The sequence below is a fragment of the Mercenaria mercenaria genome, chromosome 14 (genome assembly GCF_021730395.1).
Source record: "Mercenaria mercenaria strain notata chromosome 14, MADL_Memer_1, whole genome shotgun sequence".
Taxonomy (NCBI): Eukaryota; Metazoa; Mollusca; class Bivalvia; order Venerida; family Veneridae; genus Mercenaria; species Mercenaria mercenaria.
This window is the reverse complement of record NC_069374.1, coordinates 55,565,326-55,587,475: the sequence shown is the minus strand read 5'-3', so window position 1 is coordinate 55,587,475 and position 22,150 is coordinate 55,565,326. Positions and strand designations below refer to the sequence as shown.

The 22,150-nt window shown below is 35.8% G+C and overlaps 1 protein-coding gene across 1 annotated transcript; it reads left to right on the top strand.

Annotated features, from left to right (window-relative positions):
• Window positions 1–730: 730 nt before the first annotated feature.
• Window positions 731–21,805, top strand: LOC128548195 (phosphoinositide 3-kinase regulatory subunit 4-like). Its single transcript, XM_053522639.1, has 9 exons — window positions 731–778; window positions 4,801–4,956; window positions 5,641–5,765; window positions 7,441–7,496; window positions 9,560–9,709; window positions 10,658–10,759; window positions 13,224–13,417; window positions 14,438–14,564; window positions 20,969–21,805. Exons 2-9 carry the CDS (start codon window positions 4,865–4,867, stop codon window positions 21,803–21,805), a joined length of 1,683 nt encoding a protein of 560 aa, XP_053378614.1. The 5' UTR covers window positions 731–778; window positions 4,801–4,864.
• Window positions 21,806–22,150: the final 345 nt, after the last annotated feature.

The window sequence follows — 22,150 nt, the reverse complement described above, 5'->3', positions numbered from 1 at the left end:
CCTGAAACAAATGGCAAGCATGAAAACAGCGCATAGCTTCAAAGTTCATCTATTTTCGAGATACGCAAAAGGAGTATAATAATAATTTCATAAACTTACATTTCTAGTTAATTTTCGCAAAATGTGTACTTATCAATGCAAATCTTTGACAACCTTAATTAATATAAGAGTGTTTATATTCATATGTTCCCTAAGGCAAGATATTTTCATTAAATTAATACTTAATATGCTAAAACGCTATCTTGGTCGGGCAACCAAATTTTATAAATACTTCCAGTGCACGGTATAGACCCCTTCGCCGTACTACACAACCTCGTGTCACATCGTTAGGTGTGAAATAACGGCGTACCATTAACTAGCCTGTCCAGTTCTGTTGAAAGTATCCTGCAAACTGCTATCTCGTGTCTGTCCGGTACACAAAATGACACATCGACTGCCGAACGTATTACTTCTTTGATTGAGTGTGATTCAAATATCTTGTTATTTTAGGTCTTTGCTTATGTTAAGTGCACTTCTTCATCAAACATACGTATCATCAATATTAAATACTTTGCTTCTACTTTTGTAATAATGAAATAAAATACACATAAATTTGCCTTGATTAAGATGACGGTATCACCATTCGTAATTATATTAGCCTTCCGTCCGTAAGTTTCCGGTGATTTCCGTACATTCGGAATCGGCTATTTCCGTGGATATTTTTCAAGTTGCCGCATAATTAGTTTCAATCCGACAAGTATGTGAAACCCACTTCCTGGTAAACAAAAACTAGAAGAAGGTAATTATTGTTTTCTGTACAATATAATGACAATATTGTCTTTTCGCTATGTGGCTTTGGTGTATTATCATACTGACTCCAAAATACTTGCAAAAATATTCACGGTAGCGTTGAAGATACAGAATTTGGATCATTTGTTCGAAAACATGACTAATAAACGGACAGCAATCGTTTTCGGATAGTGGGCAGATATTTTTTTAGTGGGGGAATATTGTGTGACAAGCTGCTTTTCAAGGTACAAGCCAATGCGAATCAAAGAGTTTAAAATGCCACAAATTAGATCAAAAAGGTTTAATCTTTACAGTTTGGTTATATATAGTGGGTAGTTCTGAAATAAAGATGAGACAGAAAACTAAGTAATTTCATTATTTTTAGCTTGTCAGATTTAAAAAGTTAGGAAGGTACATGTATCCTCACCACTGGATAGTCTTTTTGGCAGTGTTGATTTATACTTTGTTGATATGTCCACTTTTCTTGAAAACTACATGAGCTACAGCATTGAAACTTTGTACACTTGTTCATTAATATCGTGCAAGTAGGCCAATACCTTAAACTCCCTGCATATTTTTAAAAAAAATATTGCCCGGCTAGAGAATTGGAACTGGTGCCTTAGACAGCGAACTTATTTGTCCGATATCAGTTCTCTAGCCAAAGTACATGCATAGCTAGGTTAGGGAGCTGTAAGTTTATTTCTGTGCATAAACCTGCCGAAATTTACAGTAATTGTTTTCTTAAGGTAATTATCATGCATATTACTATCTTAATTAATTTTGCCATTTCAGCAAGCCATGCCCTTGCAAGTATCTGCGTTTACAATGTTGACAAAGTGTCACCACTGCATATTGTCCACCATATTGGAATGAAAAAAACATTGTTCTTAATTTATAGTATTGATCAATGTTTTTTTATGCCTCCAGCATGTACTGATGCGGGAGGCATATAGTGATTGTCCTGTCCGTCTGTCCATCTGTTTGTTCATCCATCCGTACCAGGTTAACCAAATGGGACCGTTTCGTCTAGCATCAATACCCCTTACTAGAATGAATTGATACTAATGCAGATGTCACCTGTCACCATTCCTAATCTTCAGACATTACCTGACCTCAGTTTGACCTTGACCTCATTTTGGACTAAGGTTGCTATATATTGGCCATCTCTCAGTTAACCAAATGGGATTGTTTCGTCTAGCATCAATACCCCTTACTAGAATGACTTGATACTAATGCAGATGTGACCATTCCGCATCTTCAAACATCACCTGACCTCAGTTTGACCTTGACCTTGTTTTGGACATAGGTGCAAAATCTATCGACAAGGAGGTTAACCAAATGGGACCGTTTCGTCTAGTATCAATACCCCTTACTAGAATGACTTGATACTTATGCAGATGTAACCTGTGACCATTCCTCATCTTCAGACACCACCTGAACTCAGTTTGACCTTGACCTCATTTTGGACTTAGGTTGCTTTATATGGGCCATCTCTTGGTTAACCAAATGGGACCGTTTCGTCTAGCATCAATCCCCTTACTAGAATGACTTGATACTAATGCAGATGTAACCTGTGACCATTCCTCATCTTCAAACATCACCTGAAATTAGTTTGACCTTGACACTGACCTCGTTTTGGACTTAGGTGCAAAATCTACCAACAAGGATGCCACTGGGGGCATCAAGCGTTTATTGAACGCAGCTCCTTGTTTCAGTTTGCTAATCGCTTGAAAACTTTAAATTAATCCAGTCAAAAACAATGATGCACGTGAAGTGCCAAGGTGTTACCAACCAGTAAGTGATCAAAGAATCCGCTGGAAGCTTAAATCATAAATCGCAAACATCTGTTGATGCATATACAGAACAATACAATTTTACATTTAATTGATTTAAACATAATAAATGTTTAAAGCAAATAACATTTTAAAATGGCAAAGTAGTTTTTCATGCTGTTATAATCAGTGACAGTAACGTTCCAACTTTGGTCATTACCGTACAACGATTTCTGCACTCACTCGTACTAGTTTATGTTATACCAATATGGCGGACAGTATGCGGTGATGACACTTTGTCCATGATAAACGCAGATAAATGCAAGGGCATGACTTGATGAAATGGTAAAATTAATAATGTTAGTAATAAGCATGATACTTTAAATACTGTGAAATCATTATTATTCGTGGGGGATTAATTTTTGTGGATTTCATGGTTGACCTCAACCACGAATTTAAGTCCCAACGAACAAATTGTGCCCACGATAATTTCAATTGTACCCAAAGTTGCCAAAAAAGACACCACAGCCGTTCGATCTGATCCGTAACTGTATGCATGCGGCAGTACTAACCTCCGGCTTTCGTGCAGTTTATGAAGGCTCCATCAAAGATAAACATAGGCATGCGTGGAAACAAAACCAACTATTTCATTTAGAAATGTACCCATGGTTTGTTTAAATGACATGCTTGTCAAAGTAAAAGTAGATACTAAAAATAGCAGTTTGACTTAGCGTCACTTGCCAACCGCACTATAATACGGCTGTTATTTGATTTATTTTTTTTGGCCCCGCTATGCAATGTTTATACGCTAGCCTTTATTTTTGTAGTAAAATACTACGACTTTGGAGCTATTAAATTAGAGAATCCGATTGCTAGATTTGCGTCCGATGGATTAATAATTCACGTTACACGTTTCTCGTCAAGAAAAAAACACATGCACAAGAAAAAAATAAATAAAAAATAAAAACCGGACCAGTTTATAATACTTTATGTAAGGATTACTAGGGTTATACTAGATCTAGTACTTCGGAATAAAAACAACATTGTTTAAATCTATAATAGTTTGTTTTAATTTGCAGTACAAAAACACGATCAAATGATCAATGATCAACTTGTATATTTGTTTCGATTATGAATGCTAATTGTGCAAGGTGCTACGGTTTAAACACTTTTTAATTGGCGCTGACTTTTCTTATTGAATATTTCATAGTTTTAAAAAGTTTTGCAAATTAGGGGTCGTATAATTATAGATAATGCGGTCGTAATTGGCACATGATCACTCGCTAATCTCCCGCGGCGTAGATTGCAATTTCGGTAACCATGGTAGCGCTGTTTGACACGTGTAGGTTGCACATGTCAGAACAGAAGTACTAGTAGATCTATTCCTGTGGAAAATATATATATATTTTTTTTTACAAAAATTGAAAATCCACAAATTTACGTCCCCACGAAACAGCCGTTTTGGGCAAAACCACGAAATATCGTGCCGACGAAATTAAATGATTTCACAGTACCAGAATTAACAATGTGCATTTCGGCAGCATTATGGCTTTATGCATAGAAATAAACTTCCGGTTCCCTAGCCTATGCATGTACTTTGGCTAGAGAACCAATTCCATGTATATAAGTTTGCTGTCTAGGGATCCGGGTATGGTTCTCTAACCACTGCCTGTATAAAACTTTTTATGTCCAACTTCCTTGAACGCTTTAAGAGCTTTAGCATTGAAACTTTGTCCTCTTGTTAACCAGTATTATCTGAGTAAAGTAAGCCAGGAACCATCTCTCTCTCTCTTGCATTTTCTTAGGTAAGTCTTATGTTATACTGAATATTTGATTGATGCATGAGAGGGTATTTGTACAACCATTGTTATGGTATTTCTTGGTCATCATGTATGACAGGCTTCAAACTGGCTTGTAGAAGATCAGTGGTTCTATCCAGGTGCTCACATGTACCTGTAATAATGGTTGGACAAGCACCTAAGGTGTTCCTTCACCAGTGAAAGATTGAATGTTATCTTATTACCTAAATGCAACTCAGTGTGATTGAACACCTAGGAAGATGAAAGAAACAAACCATAATTGAATTGGTGAATATTACAAATTACTTAGACAACTGCCATAAAGGAGCCTCCGAGGGGTAAATATGACACCAGCCATTGGCTGACTGGTAAAAAGCTGTTCCATCCATTCAAGTGGGGGTTGTGGTGGGGGTGGGAGGCTTGTCAACCTTAACTGTTTTATGCTGTTTTTGTTTTCATAGTTTCCATTTGAGTAGCTGTTATGACAGCTGTGTTTCCATAGATGTAGAGAGCAACAATTTCTCAATGGGTAATCAGCTGACAGGTATAGCACCTTCACAGATACTTCCGGTGGAACAGTATCTGACAGACCTGCCAGATCTCGAGTTCGACAACAGGTATACATGTAGCAACTAATAGTACATGTACTTTAAGCCTAGAAAATTTAATTATTTTGTGCTTTTTTATTTAAAAAATTCGCAACTACTGTATATTCCAAAACTTGAATTTTAGTGAAATATATGAAATGATTCTGAGATTAATATCACAGACTGGAAATAAAAAAAAAATTGTTTCAGTAAAATATCTTTCACTGTTAAACACCATAATATTATTTTAAATTTCCACTTGTAGGTCGGCCACAGGTCTAAATATTGCACTGAATGTTCACTGAGTGAAAGATACTTAGTTATAGATTTATTATGTGTTTGCTGTTTTAAAGACACAATTGATTCTGCTGTTTTGATCTGTGCAATCTGATCAAGATCTGCACTGTTGGCTGTTGAGTCAGTATATTTTTGGTAAGCACCCCTTATAACAACTAATGTTACTGTCCAAATTGAATTTTAGAAAGATGGACAAGTTCATTACAGGAGTTTAGCAGGGTATTAGGGTTAAACCAAACACACAATGCTCTAACGTGTTTATTTTGTGTTTACATAAATACTGTTAATTTTCTTTTTCCAAATAAGAAATTTTGTGCATAATAAACATTGCATAGGTGTTGAAACAGAGTTGTTTAGATGAATTAACTTGGAAATATTTGTATTTGTTATATTAAAGATAATCCTGTTTACTTTCAGTTTGGGAAGTACAAGATTTTTCAAGGTTGCCAAGGCGAAGAGTAAGGAAGGAAATGTAGTAGTGAAAGTGTTTGTTATCCATGATCCATCTCTGCCGTTATCTTCATATAAAACCAGACTTGAGGGTATTTATACCACCTTATACAAATACTCATTTGCCTAACAAAATTGTAGCAACTAGGGTGTAAATGAATAAAGGGATTGTGGGATTAGTTTAGTTTTTCTTCTTTCATGCTTTGAAGTTGTCAATTACCAAGACATATTGTTTTTGCACCGTCCTTCCGTCCGTCCGTCACACCTCATTTCTGATCAATAACTGGAGACCAATTTGACCTAGAAACTTCAAACTTTATAGGATGGTAGGGCTGCTGGAGTAGACAACCCTTACTGTTTTTGGGTTCACTCCATCAAAGGTCAAGGTCACAGGGGCTTGAACATAGAAAACCATTTCCGATCAGAAACTTGAGAACCACTTGACCCAGAATGTTGAAACTTCATAGGATGATTGGTCATGCAGAGTAGATGACCCCTATTGATTTTTGGGTCACTCTGTTAAAGGTCAAGGTCACAGGGACCTGAACATTGAAAACCATTTCTGACCAATAACTTGAGAACTGCTTGACCCAAAATGTTAAAACTTCATAGGATGATTTGACATGCAGAGTAGATAACCCCTATGGGATCATTCTGTTAAAGGTCAAGGTCACAGTGGCCTGAACATGGAAAACCATTTCCGATCAATAACTTGAGAACCACTCGACTCAAAATGTTGAACTCCATAGGATGCTTGAACATGCAGAGTAGATGACCTCAATTGATTTTTGGGTCACTCTATTAAAGGCCAAGGTCACAGGGGCCTGATCATGTAAAATCATTTCCAGTCAGTAACTTGAGAACCACTCAACCCAAAATGTTGAAACTTCATAGGATGATTGAACATAAGGAGTAGATGACATCAATAGATTTTGGGGTCAGTCTATTAAAGGTCAAGGTTACAGCAGACAGAAAATGGAAATTCATTTCTGGTCAATAACTAAGAACCATTTGACCAAGAACCTTCATAGGGTGATAGGACTCACATAGTAGATGGCCCCTATCGTTTTTAGGGACACTCCATCAAAGGTTATGGTCACAGGGGGCTGAAATAGAAAACTCTTTCCAATCAATAACTAGAGAACCACTTGACCCAGAATCTTGAAAATTAATAGGACAATTGGACATGCAGAGTAGATGACCCCTATTGATCTTGGGGTCACTTGATCAAAGGTCAAGGTCACAAGAGCCTGAACATGGAAAACCGTTTCCAGTTCACAACTTAATAACCACTAGGCCCAGAATGTTGAAACTTAGGGGGATGACTGGACATGCCAAGTAGATAATCCTTTTTGCAGCTAACCATCAGTATCTCTTTGACTTTCGCTCCTGTCCTTTATCGACTTCTTGCCTATACGACTATGCATTAGGGGAGACATGCACTTTTTTACAAAAGCATCTTCTAGTTTTCCATGTGGGGAAGTCAGTAGCCCAGTTTTTCATGCGAAGAAGATTATCTATTGCCCATATCTTCATGCTTGGAAGAAGTCAGTTACCTAGTTCTTCATGTGGGTGAAATGTTTGGGCGTAACAGAAAATTACTTCTTTATAACAGTGAGAGAATGTTGAAATCGCATTCGGAAAAAACAATCGAACGGAAAATGCTGATTATCATTACACGCCCACTACCTTAAGTTCAAATGTAACTGTTGGAGAGGCAGTTGTTTGTTATCTGTTATAATGATATGCTGTATTTTATTATTTCAGAGATATGTGTGAACTTGAAGGGGACATCAAATTGTATACCATTTCAGAAGTCTGTGGTATGATTTCCTTGTACTCTTGTCAGATGTCAGATAGTTTTTACACACCTGTTTTAAAACTACGTTCTACTGACTTTTGGAAAATATTTCGTCTAAGCTAGTTTCTATCTTTGCTCAATGTCAAGTTTCATAGTGTCAGTTTTAAACTTTATTTGCTGTATTTTGACAATCATTGATTCACTACTTTTATTATGTCTCCCCCAGGAGACATATTGTTTTTGCCCTGTCCGTCCGTCCTTCCGTCCGTCCGTACGTCACACTTCATTTCCAGGCAATAACTGGAGAACCATTTGACCTAGAACCTTCAAACTTCATAGGGTTGTAGGGCTGCTGGAGTAGACGACCCCTATTGTTTTTGGGGTCACTCCGTCAAAGGTCAAGGTCACAGGGGCCTGAATATTGAAAACCATTTCCGATCTATAACTAGAGAACCACTTGACCCAGAATGTTGAAACTTCATAGGATGATTGGTCATGAAGAGTATATGACCCCTATTGATTTTGGGGTCACTCCGTCAAAGGTCAAGGTCACAGGGGCCTGAACATTGAAAACCATTTCCGATCAATAACTAGAGAACCACTTGACCCAGAATGTTGAAACTTCATAGGATGATTGGTCATAAAGAGTAGATGACCCCTATTGATTTTGGGGTCACTCCGTCAAAGGTCAAGGTCACAGGGGCCTGAACATGGAAAACCATTTCCGATCAATAACTAGAGAACCACTTGACCCAGAATGTTGAAACTTCATAGGATGATTGGTCATGAAGAGTAGATGACCCCTATTGATTTTGGGGTCACTCCGTCAAAGGTCAAGGTCACAGGGGCCTGAACATGGAAAACCATTTCCGATCAATAACTAGAGAACCACTTGACCCAGAATGTTGAAACTTCATAGGATGATTGTACATGCAAAGTAGATGACCCTATCGATTTTGGGGTCACTCCATTAAAGGTCAAGGTCACAGGGGCCTGAACATTGAAAACCATTTCCGGTCAATAACTTGAGAATCACTTGACCCAGAATGTTGAAACTTCATAGGATGATTGGTCATGCAGAGTAGATGACCCCTAATGATTATGGGGTCACTCTGTGAAAGGTCAAGGTCACAGGGGCCCGAACATTGAAAACCATTTCCGGTCAGTAACTTGAGAACCACTTGACCCAGAATGATGAAACTTCATAGGATGATTGGTCATGCAGAGTAGATGACCCCTAACGATTTTAGGGTCACTCTGTTAAAGGTCAAGGCCACAGGGGCCTGAACATGGAAAACCATTTCCAATCAATAACTTGAGAACCTCTCAACATAGAATGTTGAAACTTCATAGGATGATTGTTCATGCAGAGTAAATGACCCCTATTGTTTTTGGGGCCACTCCGTTAAAGGTCAAGGTCACAGGGGCCTGAACATTGATAACCAGTTCTGATCAATAACTTGAGAACCACTTGACCCAGAATGTTGAAACTTCATAGGATGATTGAACATGCAGAGTAGATGACCCCTATTGGTTTTGGGGTCAGTCTATTAAAGGTCAAGGTCACAGTGGCCTGTTCATGTAAAATCATTTTTTGGAAATAACTTGAGAACCACTTGACCTACAATGTTGAAACTTAATAGGATGATTGGACATGCAGAGTAGATGACCCCTATTTATTTTGAGGTCACTTGATCAAAGGTCAAGGTCACAGGAGCCTGAACAGTGACTGGAGAACCACTAGGCCAAGAGTGTTGAAATTTAGCGGGATGACTGGACATGCCAAGTAGATGATCCCTATTGCAGCCAACCATCAGTGTCTCTTTGATTTTTGCTCCTGACCCCTATTGACTTCTTGCCTATAGGACTTTGCATTGGGGGAGACATGCGCTTTTTTACAAAAGCATTTTCTAGTTTTCTACAGTTCTTAATTTGCAACTCTTATTTTGAACAACCCTGTTGAACCCTGTTGCATCTATAGTATATTGATATACTGTGCCACCTTAAAGAAATCCTGTTCTAGTAAGTTCCTGCATACTTTCATATGTTGACACATTTTGATAATCTAGAATATATGTATTTCAGCAACAAGAAAAGGCAGCTCTGTTGTACAGGCAGTATGTTAAGGACAGTTTGTATGACAGAATCAGTACACGACCATTCTTGAATACAGTTGAGAAGAAATGGATTGCTTGTCAACTCCTCTGTGCCCTAAACCAGTGTCATAAGTTAAAGGTAAGTTCTGTTGAAAATTTATTAAATGGAGTTTTTGACATAGAATTTGGGTGCACATTCAAGATGGATTCATGAATTTCAAAGTCCAGTCAAATAAAGGGAAATTGTCATTGGTATTATTTTGGTGGGTTGTAATTTTGTAGATCCATGCAAATCATGAAATCCATAGAAATGAAACATCCATGAATGCTAGCATTTAAATGGTATATTGATCTCAGATTTTAGGTGACGTGTTTTAACACACACAATTTGTTTTAACACTTGGTCAGTTAGATATGTGACAGTATACATCTAAGAATTAATAAGAGAAATTATAAAAGTAAGGTAGAGATTTTGTCAATTTTTGTGTAATCTCAGTTAACAAAAATACTTAAAAATACACATTTTGAATGCTTATAATAATATACAAGGGAAGTAACTTGACAGTATCATGCAAACAAGTCACCTCACTGTTTTGGTTTGAACTTCTGACCTGAACTTGAAAGGTCCTTGGATTGTGGATTTTTGAACTGCAGACTCTCCATGTCCTCTTACTGAGGGGCAGTTTGTACCTGTCAGGTACTTGGCCTGTACTCTTCAACTTTCTAGGTATTAGGTTGAGACCTAGCTATAAATACTAAATTTTCTTTTGGTTTTAGGTTAGAAAATTCGAACAGATTTTGATACAACTAAATGTTGCAATGCATGAATACAGCTTGTGCAGCGTCCTTAAAATCTGCATTGTATTGACCCTATCAATGCACTGGAAGTTGAATATTTGACAGTTTTAAATCTAAACAGTTAAATCTGACAGTAGCCTTGGTCTGAATTTTATACCAGGAACTCTGATGAACCGAGATCTTCATAAGTCAGTGAGTATCGAAAGAAGTTTATCTAGACTTTATTTATATAAAACCTGGTTGTTAAAACTATTGTACTTAAACTGCAGCACCTATTTATATATGACAGGTGTGTCATGGTGACATAAAGTCTGAGAATGTGATGATAACTGGCTGGAACTGGTTACTGCTTACAGACTTTGCCAGCTTCAAACCTACCTATCTACCTGATGTGAGTTTTCATTTTATCTTTTTGTACATTAGCTTATTTTTCTACATTTCTTTAGAATGTAAGATACAAGAAATAATACTCTATTAATTATTATCTTGCCAGTTGAGGTGATTGGGTATACATCTTGATTATATAAACTATTAGCTAGATCCATTGCCAATGACAATGCTGGCCGGACTTTTAGCTCGACTATACGAAGTATAAGGAGAGCTATCCTACTCGACCCGGCGTCGGCGTCTTTCCACGTCCCCACCTTGGTTAAAGTTTTTTACACTTTCTCTTAATTCAACTTAACTCTGTAATTACTTGATGGATTTTATTCAAACTTCAAATACTTATTCCTCATCATCATCCACATCATCTGATATAAGGGCCATAACTCTGGCACCAATATTTCATGAATTATCCCCCCTTTTCACTTAGAGTTTCAGGTTAAAGTTTTGATGCACTTTCACTATCTCTGTTATTACTGAATGGATTTGATTCAAACTTAAAATGGTTGTTTAACACCATCACCCACATCATATGACACAAGGTGCATAACTCTGGCACCATTTTTTCATGAATTATTCCCCCTTTTTACTAAGAATTTCGGGTTAAAGTTTTGGTGCACTTTCACTCTACCTCTGTTATTACTGAATGGATTTGATTAAAACTTAAAATAGTTGTTCAACATCATCACCCACATCATATGACTCAAGCTGCATAACTCTGGCACCATTTTTCATGAATTATTCCCCCTTTTTACTTAGAATTTCAGGTTAAAGTTTTGGTGCACTTTCACTCTACCTCTGTTATTACTGAATTGATTTGATTCAAACTTAAAATAGTTGGTCAGCATCATCACCCACATCATATGACACAAGATGCATAACTCTGGTACAATTTTTCATGAATTATTCCCCTTTTTACTTAGAATTTCAGGTTAAAGTTTTGATGCACTTTCACTCTGTCTCTGTAATTACTGAATGGATCTGATTCAAACTTAAACAATTGTTCAACATCATTACCCTTATCATATGACACAAGGTGCATAACTCTGGGACCAATTTTTCATGAATTTTTCACCTTTTTACTTAGAATTTTAGGTTAAAGTTTTTATGCACTTTCACTCTGTCTCTGTTATTACTGAATGGATTTGATTCAAACTTAAAATAGTTGTTCAACATATCACCCACACCATATGAAGCAAGGTGCATAACTCTGGCACCAATTTTTCATTAATTATTCCCCCTTTTTACTTAGAACTTTAAGTTAAAGTTTTGATGCACTTTCACTCTGCCTCTGTTATTACTGAATGGATTTGATTCAAACTTAAAATAGTTGTTCAACATCATCACCCACACCATATGACACAAGGTGCATAACTCTGGCACCAGTATTTAATGAATTATGCCCCTTTTTGCTTAGGATATACTTATATAGTGTTTTGATACATTTTATCTTATTACTTTAAGTTGATATTTTTGACATAGACTCAGGCTATTGTGCAATATCTTGATCCACAATTGGAGTCATTAAACACTCCAGTCAGACAGCTCTCGTTTCCTCAGATGTGCCCAGTTACACTATCCAGCATCAAAATAGTCGAGCGCGCTGTCTCCTGTAACAGCTCTTGTTACGAAACTTCTCAGGAGTGATCAGTACCAACCCTAGTTGTGCATATCGCTGACATGTTCTGCTTCGCTGCACAAAATGGCCGCCAGAGCTAGAAATAGAAAAATCTTGTCCAACTTTCACAGGTCTAACTGCCGGCTGGATTTCAACAAAACTTCACAGGAGTGATCGGCACCAATCGTAGTTGTGCATGTCACTGGCATGTTCAATTTCGGTGCACAAAATGGCTGCCAGAGCTAAAAATAGAAAATTTTGTCCGGCTTTCGCAGGTCAAACTGCTGGCTGGATTCTGGCGAAACTTCACAGGAATGATCATAACCAAGCCTAGTTATGCATATTGCCAGCACGTTCTGCTTTGCTGCACAAAATGCTGCCAGAGCTAAAGGTTTACATAGGGGGAGACATATGTTTTTGTGACAAAAACACCTTCTAGTTTTCCTCTACTTTTGATGTCAAAAGTTATTTTCCTGTACCTTTTGATGTCAAAAGTCATTTTTGTCCACCCTTTGTTGTCAGTCGTTATTTTTCCTCACTGTTAGTTACATGTGTTGTCAGTTAGCTTAAGGGAAAACTAACCACAGTTGAGAGATCTAGGAACATTGCTACAGTTACTAATGCCCATGACACATATTATGAACTGGTTTTATTCAGAAACCGTTATATAAGGGCCATTTTTTTGAATGACAAAGGATGATCTCTATTTGCTTTTGGTCTTAATTCACAGGTCTGATCGTTTTGTGAATATATCAATTCGAAATGAAATTAGTGGTCTTTAGAGACAGGTGGTCTATGTTAACCTTATTACAGATTTGACTGTATTTGATTTTATCCTCTCTTTTGTTTTCAGGATAACCCATCAGATTTCTCATACTTCTTTGACACATCTAGACGGAGAACATGCTACATTGCTCCAGAGAGATTTGTCGACAGCAGTTCTCGTAATGTAGAGGTCACAGGTCAAGGTCAGAATCTTGACCTTACTGCTACTGGTGAAGTGAAAACAGGTGACCTTACACCTGCCATGGATATTTTCTCTGCAGGGTAATAATGATGAAAGATTTTAATTTGTGATGTCACAAAGCTCTATGTGCACTCCTTTTTATGAAAGGAAGATGATTTTTGTTTATGTGTGAAATTTTATGAGTAATTTTTTTTTTTTTTTTTATAAGATTTTATCAAGTGGCTTAAAGGTCCATTACTAAGGGAAAGTGAGTTGGCAATTTTTTTCATAGCCAGTGCATAGACTTCTGCAAGACACTAAATAATGAAGATTGGCAGGTCAAAATTTACAGAAGATCTTTGGAACTCAAAGAAATGTATGTGTATTATGTTGAAATTTCAATGAATCGACAGAATGACCCCCCAGGTCTTTTTAACTTTCTTCATACTTCATAGAAAAATAATTGTACATATACTGCGATTTATTTCGAATTTCTACATACCAACTTTCATTTTCCAATAAAATGAAATAGTTTATGACATTGTGCTTTTTAAAAGAAATTAAAATGTTCACTTTCCTTAGTATTGGACCTTTAATATGCTTTTGCTCTATCACTTCAAAAATATTATATACAATGGAGATGTTCAAAAAGCTATAGTTATCAAGGGTTTCGAGCAGTATATAGGTAAAACAAGGAAAAGGGCTGGGGACTACATAATGTTCTTGACAGGGTCTTGAAGCTCAGGCTACTGATAATTGTGTGAACGGTGGTTTACTGGAACTACACAGTTTTCTTCTTGAGAAATATAGAGCTAGTATCAAAACATGAGAGGTAAACACAAATTAAACACAAAGCATAGTCCTTCCTTTTCAGTCTAGGCTGTAACATTATGTTATTGTATTATATAATCAGTTGTCTTCATTCTGCTTTCTGGTACATTCAGAATTTGTCGGTGACTTGAAGGTAACATAGCAAACATTCAGTTTATCATCTGCTATTACACAGCTTGAATACTGAAGAAAAATCATGTAATTTGACAAAACAAAGAAACAAATTAAAAGCAATTTATGCTAAATTTATTGTTAATGTAGCTCCCATATATCCTTGTTTATTTTGACAGATGTGTGATAACAGAGTTGTTCACAGAAGGTAGCCCACCATTTGATCTGTCTCAGCTACTTTCCTACAGAAACAGAGAATACAGTCCGTGGAAAATATTGGAGAAAATAGAAGATACCAATGTTAGGGTATGTGATTAGATTTGATTGTCAACAACACAAGAATCAGTTCTGGCGTGTCGTCTTAATAATTTTCGAGATACCACGATATAACACGATATGTCGAGATAATCTATCCTGACATGTCCGTCATGTTCACGTCAATTCGGGGGTCAATTAACGCTTCCATAGTAGCCTGTTTGGGGCGCCGTGAAGTTGGGATGATGTCGTCTCTGTCGCGTTGTGCACCACTACAAGTCGTCAAAAATATGTCGAAAAACCTCTATACACCACGTCATGTTGTCTAAAGATATGTCAACGTGTCGAGTTATTAAATTCCGACAAAGTAACATGTTACATATGTTGACATGAAGAAGCATGTCTGCCGATATACTTTATGTCGACATACAGTATACAATGCAACAAGTTGTCAAAAAAATATGACAAGAAACCTCGGTAAATATGTCAACTTGTCGTATTATTAATACAACTTTACCACATGATTAAACTGACAAAATAATACGTATAATTATGTTGTAAAGTTGCATTTGTTGCCATGTTTTTTGACAACTTGTTCCGTTGTATACCGTGTGCCGGCATGAAGTATGCCGACATACATGTTACTTGAAGTCGACATATATAACATGTCATTTTGTCGGGATTTAATAACTCGACACGTTGACATATCTTAAGACAACATGACGTGGTGTATAGAGTTTTTTCGTTATATTTTTGACGACTTGAAGTGGTGCGCAACGCGACAGAAACCGACATCATCCCATCATCAGGGTGTTCCATACAGGGTTCCGTAATTTTCACTGCTGCTACTGCTACTAATGATAATGACAAAGAGCTATAAAAATAAATAGATCGGCAACTTGAAAGGCATAGAGCAAATCTCGCCAACATATTTTCTACACGGGGAAGGAATGAATTTATGATTGGAAGTCTAAGAAATCAACAGTTTTCGTTTGAAAAAAGGACTCGATTCGGTTTATTACGCACCAATTTTATACAAGTCGAAAGATTTCCTGCGGCCAGGAGTTATACAGACCAAAATTTGTTGATAGTAGCTTATGGGTGAATAACGTACTTGTTTTGAATTTTAATATACCATTACTCTTTAATGTAAGAAATATTACTCCATTCTACATGATGTATAAGTAGATATATGAACTATGTATTTCTTAATTCTGAAAGTTATTGTTTTGAGCAAAAATAATTATATTTCCCTTTTGTGTATAGCATACCTTTTAGCTCAACTTGTCACATTTCTTGACTATTGGAATACTTTACTAGAGCTTAAACAAATGTGATTCATGCCTTCACAGGGCCAGAATCTAGGAAACTGAAGAGGAATTAATATATAAACCCTTGTGCACAACAATGTATCAATATTGATCATTGCTGAAAGTTTGAATAAATTATATGAAATAATGAATGACAAATTCAGGTCAAAAACTATATATCATATACAGTGTTTGCTATATTGCAAAAACGGCGTTCCATAAATGCGAAAAGCCAATCACATGATTTTATCACGATTGATCAAGTCGGCAAACGCTTTGAAATAAGATAACGCTCTAACGGTCAGAAACTGCTATTAATTTTTCCATAGGCTTACATTGTAAGAAATGACTCTGTAGGACCCCCTTAAAACTTTCGTTGACACATGAGGTGCCAGTTACCCTGTCAAATAGCTTTTCAGACACAAAAAATAACATTTTTACATGGGCATGCAGGATTTTTTTTTTTTTTTATTTTTCCATTCAAAGACAACCACCCTCAACTGTGCGTGGAATTTAGTGGTGAATTCAAACAAGTACTGATTTCACTAAATTGCTAATTTCAAAGTTAAATATATAACCAGGCAGCTATAAAATACTTCAAAATGCACAGAAAACATTATATTTCCAGATTTTAAGGATTTTTTATGATTCAAAGCAACACATTTTTAACCAATGCTACGGGTGCCCTACATATTTTTCAGCCAATCCGAAGCCGGCAAACAATAACAACATTTGACCTAAAGAGAATATAAAATTTCGGTATACATGCATTTCAGCTATTATTATTTTAAAGTAAACACTTATCAAAGTAACAAGTGTGTTATTTTTACTCTCATCCAAATCCCATGCCTCTTGTCCCCTTTTATCTATAGTGTGTCACAGTGTCCTAAATCAGCTATATTGAAAATGTGGAGTAAAACTGCATTTTCTAATTTAAATGATCACCATGAAGTCAATGTTGAGGCAATATACATGAAACTTCTCCTGTATTGAATGAATATAGTCCACTTCAACCAAATACTACTTACATACACTTTCAAACATAAATGCTACTGCAAAGAGCTGTTTTCATACCCAACCCATCACAAAAACAGTGTTTTTCTGCATTATCAACACATTTCTCATCCTAGGGGATTACTGAAAGTGACTTAAGCATTCAAAATACAATAAATAAACACTAGCTGATATTAACATAAAGGTTACACATTATTGACACTGTCATTAGAGCATTTTGCACCTTACATGTCCTTTAAACAGACCTCTGCTGCATATTCTTTTCATCACATTTTGGCCACTATGCCATAGATGTAAGCATTTTTGCCATTGAAAGACAACAAATTATATAAAAATGATGCAAATGTAGGCAAAAGGAGGCAAAGGAGGCATAATCTTGCCAGGTATATCAATTTTGCTGCTGAAAATTGCTGTGCTCTCAAATAAATGACAGTCAACCACCTCTGAAGTGCCATTTTAAGGTTATTTTCACACATATTTTGACCATGGAAATGTAAAATACATAATTTAGAACATATTTTGCAATTAAGAATGCCTGACAAACTACTCTTGCATGAAAATAATAATTGTAGAGCCCAAAATACTTCACTGAAACAGTTAAAGGCAGAAATATAAGAATTACAAACAATTAAAGGGAGATAATTCACTTAAAATATGTATTACTTTTTCATTTCTGATAAATCCTTGGCTCAAATTTGGCATTTTTCTGACAACCTGACTAACAAAAAGACTAAAAATGAGTTATAAAAGCTGTACATCATGCTGGAAAGCAAATAAAATATGTATCAACTTACCACCAAAGAAATGTGTTCAAATGACAAATACCTCTCCTGCTCTATCCACCAAGACAACACACAACAGACTACTGTTTGATCCTTAGAATGCCTATATAATGTAACTGAAGACTGGTCACTTAAACAATACAAGTAAAATAACTAATTTTTGTATAACTTCCAGCTGAACCCCACAAACAACACATTTTACTGAATAGGTGATTCTAGAGCAATGTCTATATAGCTAAGTCTTTACACAATTTTCATGTGTCCTTTAATGTACTGTTTTGATAAAATATTGTAAGTAGCAAGCTTACAGATATTTTAATATTCTACTTTCAATGTTATTCCTGCTTCCAATTGAGCTTTTGAGTATCTGAATCGGTAAAAAATCTGAAATATGTGATACATAATTTTTGTTCACACAAAAAGAGAAATAAAAATGGCGCCCGGAAACTTTCATTGCTTCAAGGAAAAGAGAAAAAAAATATATATACAATTTTGAAGGTTGTAGGGGCAAAACTTAAATTAAGTCTGCCTGTAACTATGCATTTTTAGTGTCATACCTCTAAATTTATTTATCAGTAAGCATTTTGGGCACTGTCCATAAAACTTTCCAGATTTTAAGGATATTTTCATGATTCAAAGCAACACATTTTTAACCAACCAGCTGAAGTCTCATTGAATGCTACGGGTTCCCCTACACATTTTTCAGCCAATCCGAAGCCGGCAAACAATAACATTTGACCTAACACGAGATGACACGGGATTATCCCCAGTTGCCATTCTGTGTATTTTTAGTTCTTTGATAATATTAATAATAATAATAATAATAATAATAATTACTTTATTTAAAGGTATATCATATTTTGGTGGCAAGCCTAACATATCGTCCTTAAGCATAATATTTTAACAATTCTAATTGTCGTATGTGCCAGACTTGAAATAAAATAACGTATAATGATCAAAACAAATTAATCCTTAGCGGCAAAGACATTATGTAGTACTATACTAAAGAATTCAAAATCTAGGCAATAAAGTTGGGCACAAGCAGTTTAAGACGCGCCATAAAAAAGTAAGTGTATGCTTTTGTATTTCCATGATGGTAATCATACACGATTAGCATGAAAAATAGGGAAATACCAGCATCTAGATAGAAGTATAAAGCCAAGAAAATGAGTTTTATGTCTAAATATATCATCAAATTAATGCAGTAGTATGCACATTACTTGTGAACATTATTCATTTATTAAGGTAGGCTTAGACCACACTTTGTTTCAACAGTGCAGAAAAGGGACTGACTTAATAAGTTTGCATGTGAAGTTTTAAAAACAGATTAATTCAAGAACCTTTATTTTCCATCTGTTAGCTGTATTATACCAGTATTATCAGAATTATTTGCGCGAAATTCATGTAGGCGGAAAAATTAGTTCCCTAGATTATGGTGGATCTTTAAAGAATATATATTATTAATAATAGACTATTATGATAACAAAAAGTAATGCACGGAAGTAATAAAATATATAATATTGTACAACAGAAATTGAAACTTAATTAAGTTTCTTTAATCTCCGGAAACATCTAAAGGGAAAAATTACTCCAGAATGACGGAGGGAAAAAATCTGACCCGCATTTTTACTCGAGTAATTTAAACTTTCTTTTTTCTTTTTTCCTTTTTTTTAATCGAAAAGCGAACCCTTTTCTTCTCTCTTTCATATATTTTACAATTAAATAGAGGTTTGTTACACTTATTAGAGATGGTACCAAAACAATTCAAATTCGTCCTAAAGTCTAAAGTTTAAAATTGTTTTTTCAGTGTGAAATTTAGCTAAGTTCATACATTTACTAAATATATCTATGTATTTCATCCATTTAAAAAAATCATCGTCTAAAAATATCTGAAGTAAAAATGGATAACACTTGTATTGACAGTTTTTTCATTTATTTTGGAATTTCTCCATTTATTGTCTTTTTCATGTTATTTAAGTCCCTCTAAGCGTTACTAATTTTTCAACATTTGGCGACATGCATAATCAAATTTATGTGATGAAAGTCAGAGAAAGTGGTGGACACTAGAGAACCAGTTGTGTCTACAAGTTCATCAAAAAGTCATTAAATCACTAATGCAAAATTTAGTTTATTAACATTTTAAACTTAACCTGAAATACATTTCCAAAAGTGTGCGAACATATAAACACATATATTTTGTACAGTATATAGAAATATCAATAAAAATATTTCAGCTTCCTGATGCACTTGTCCAATTTAAGACCTCACTACATTTTAAAAAGTCACAAAAACGCATAAACGCAGTGAATTTTTAAACAATAAATTTTTATTTTAGAGTAAAAAAAGATCATAAAAAATACAGTTACACCTGTTTTGTCAAATTTAGGAAGAAACAAAAACAATCTTGAGTGTAGTTTTGAGGGGGAAAAAATCAGTACATACGCCTTTGTGTGTTTGTTTGCTTTACCTTTTTTTAATCTTTAAATTTTAAAAGGTTAGTATCATGGTCACTGAAGAGAAAAAAATGACGTACAAGACACAATGGCGATAATTCTGAATATTTGGTATTTTTCTTTCAGAATTGTTTAACGGTCCCGTGGACGTGAATCAGCTGGCAGCAGTTGTCGAACCCTCACATTATTCCTGAGCTATATTATGTTCGTGCCTCAAGCTATTGTCAAATGGAAACTAAACAGCTGATAACTAGATACGAATCATTGAATGGAAAGAAATGGTCGCCTAATTCCTTTTATAACGAGGCCCTAGACAAAATCGGCTATACAAAGGCGCGTTTGGAGGAAAGGGTAAAAATATATGACAATGCAGCCGATTGGTTGACCAGGGTAACAAATAGAAACTGGCCAGAAAGCATATATGTTATTGTTCCTGGAAGCCGTGGAGAAGGGATGGCAGCTTCATGGAATAGTGATTTAGATATAATGTTTGTTCAGCCAGCAGTTAAATGTTTTGAAATTTATCCAACGACAGATTACAAAGCAGTTGAAAACTGCGCAGCGGCCTTTGAACTTGACTTTCGTGATATCCCCGAAGGATATACAAAATTACATTTAAGACATTTTAAATGGTCCAGAGAATATAGAAAACTCACATCTAGAATTAAGAAATCATTGACGGACAATGATTATTTGAAAAATGGCGAAAGATTGATTGAAGCGGTAGAGTATCGTAGTGATGCTGTTCAGGCTGAAAAAATAGGTTGGATCAGCGAAAATTACCGATTCGATGAAGTAACCGGACCTGCACAGCCACTCCGATTTCCACTTCCATTCCCTTACAAATACTTGTCTTTTGACTTAAATTTGTTCAAGCATTTCCTTGCGATTGCCAGTCGGTATTAGACGACTGGTTTAAACGAGAGAGAGAAAATTCCTGGCCAGGCGTAGATGTCCTGAATGCAATAAAGGAAACAGGTGTATTTGTTGTATCTGTTGGGCGGTCCGGTAGTAAAGAGGAGACCTTGCAATGGAGAATTTCGTTAACACTTGCAGAAAGATCTCTGGTACGCTCATTCAATGACACGCAGGTAAAGGTGTATGCTGCATTGAAAATGCTAGTAAAACATGAACTGAAACCGATCTGTGCAAATATCACTTCATACATAGTGAAAAATGTGATCTTCTGGGTGTTTGAAAAGAGATCAGGCACTGTTCAGAGAAACGAATTCGTTGGGATATTATTGCTGACGCTGGTATACTTGAAAGATTGTATATGTTTTGGATGTCTTCCGAATTACATGATTCCGTTCAGGAATTTGCTACGAGGATTGTTATCACAAGTGGAAGCACGTGCTTTGAGAGAGCATCTCGATATTTTGATTACAGAAGATTCGAATGTTCTACTTCGTTGCCCTTTGGTATACAAAATGGCTGAACTACTGGAGGATGCTCTTAAGGAGAGATTGTTATTTAGGAAACTGTCGGAAGAGCTGTTTCTTGCATTTTTCTCTGTTCCACCGCATGAATTTGACAAAATTGAACATTCATTGCATTTGGCACGGAACCCCGATGAATGCTTTCAGAAGTACGTCAAGCTTGTGTTACCAGTAATACGAGAGCCAAATCCTTTCGGTACATTCCCTCTTTTGAAAACAATGGCGGATGAGGAAATCCAAAGCCGGTTGTATGAAGGATTCAGTCGTGGCTATGATAACATGTGGATGGAATAAGAACTAAAATAAATAGATAAGACAGTTCATAAAGTTATGAAAACTTTGCAGACCGAATCGAAAGAATAAAATTTTGTTGTTTACTCATATTCCAACATTACATTGTTGTTATATATGTAAACAAAGTTCATACATATGACATATTTCTAGTTATACTGCGATATTGAATGTTAGTGTGAGGAGTTATTGTAACACAAAACCAATATTCTTCAGTTTACTCATGAAAGGGAAATGTGAATAATAGTAACCCAATTGTGTGTTTTTTTAACAATAGCGGGCGGACATTTTTTTCTGAAGTAATTGGTCCTCCAAAGCTAATTGAAACAGTGCATCTGTAATGACAAT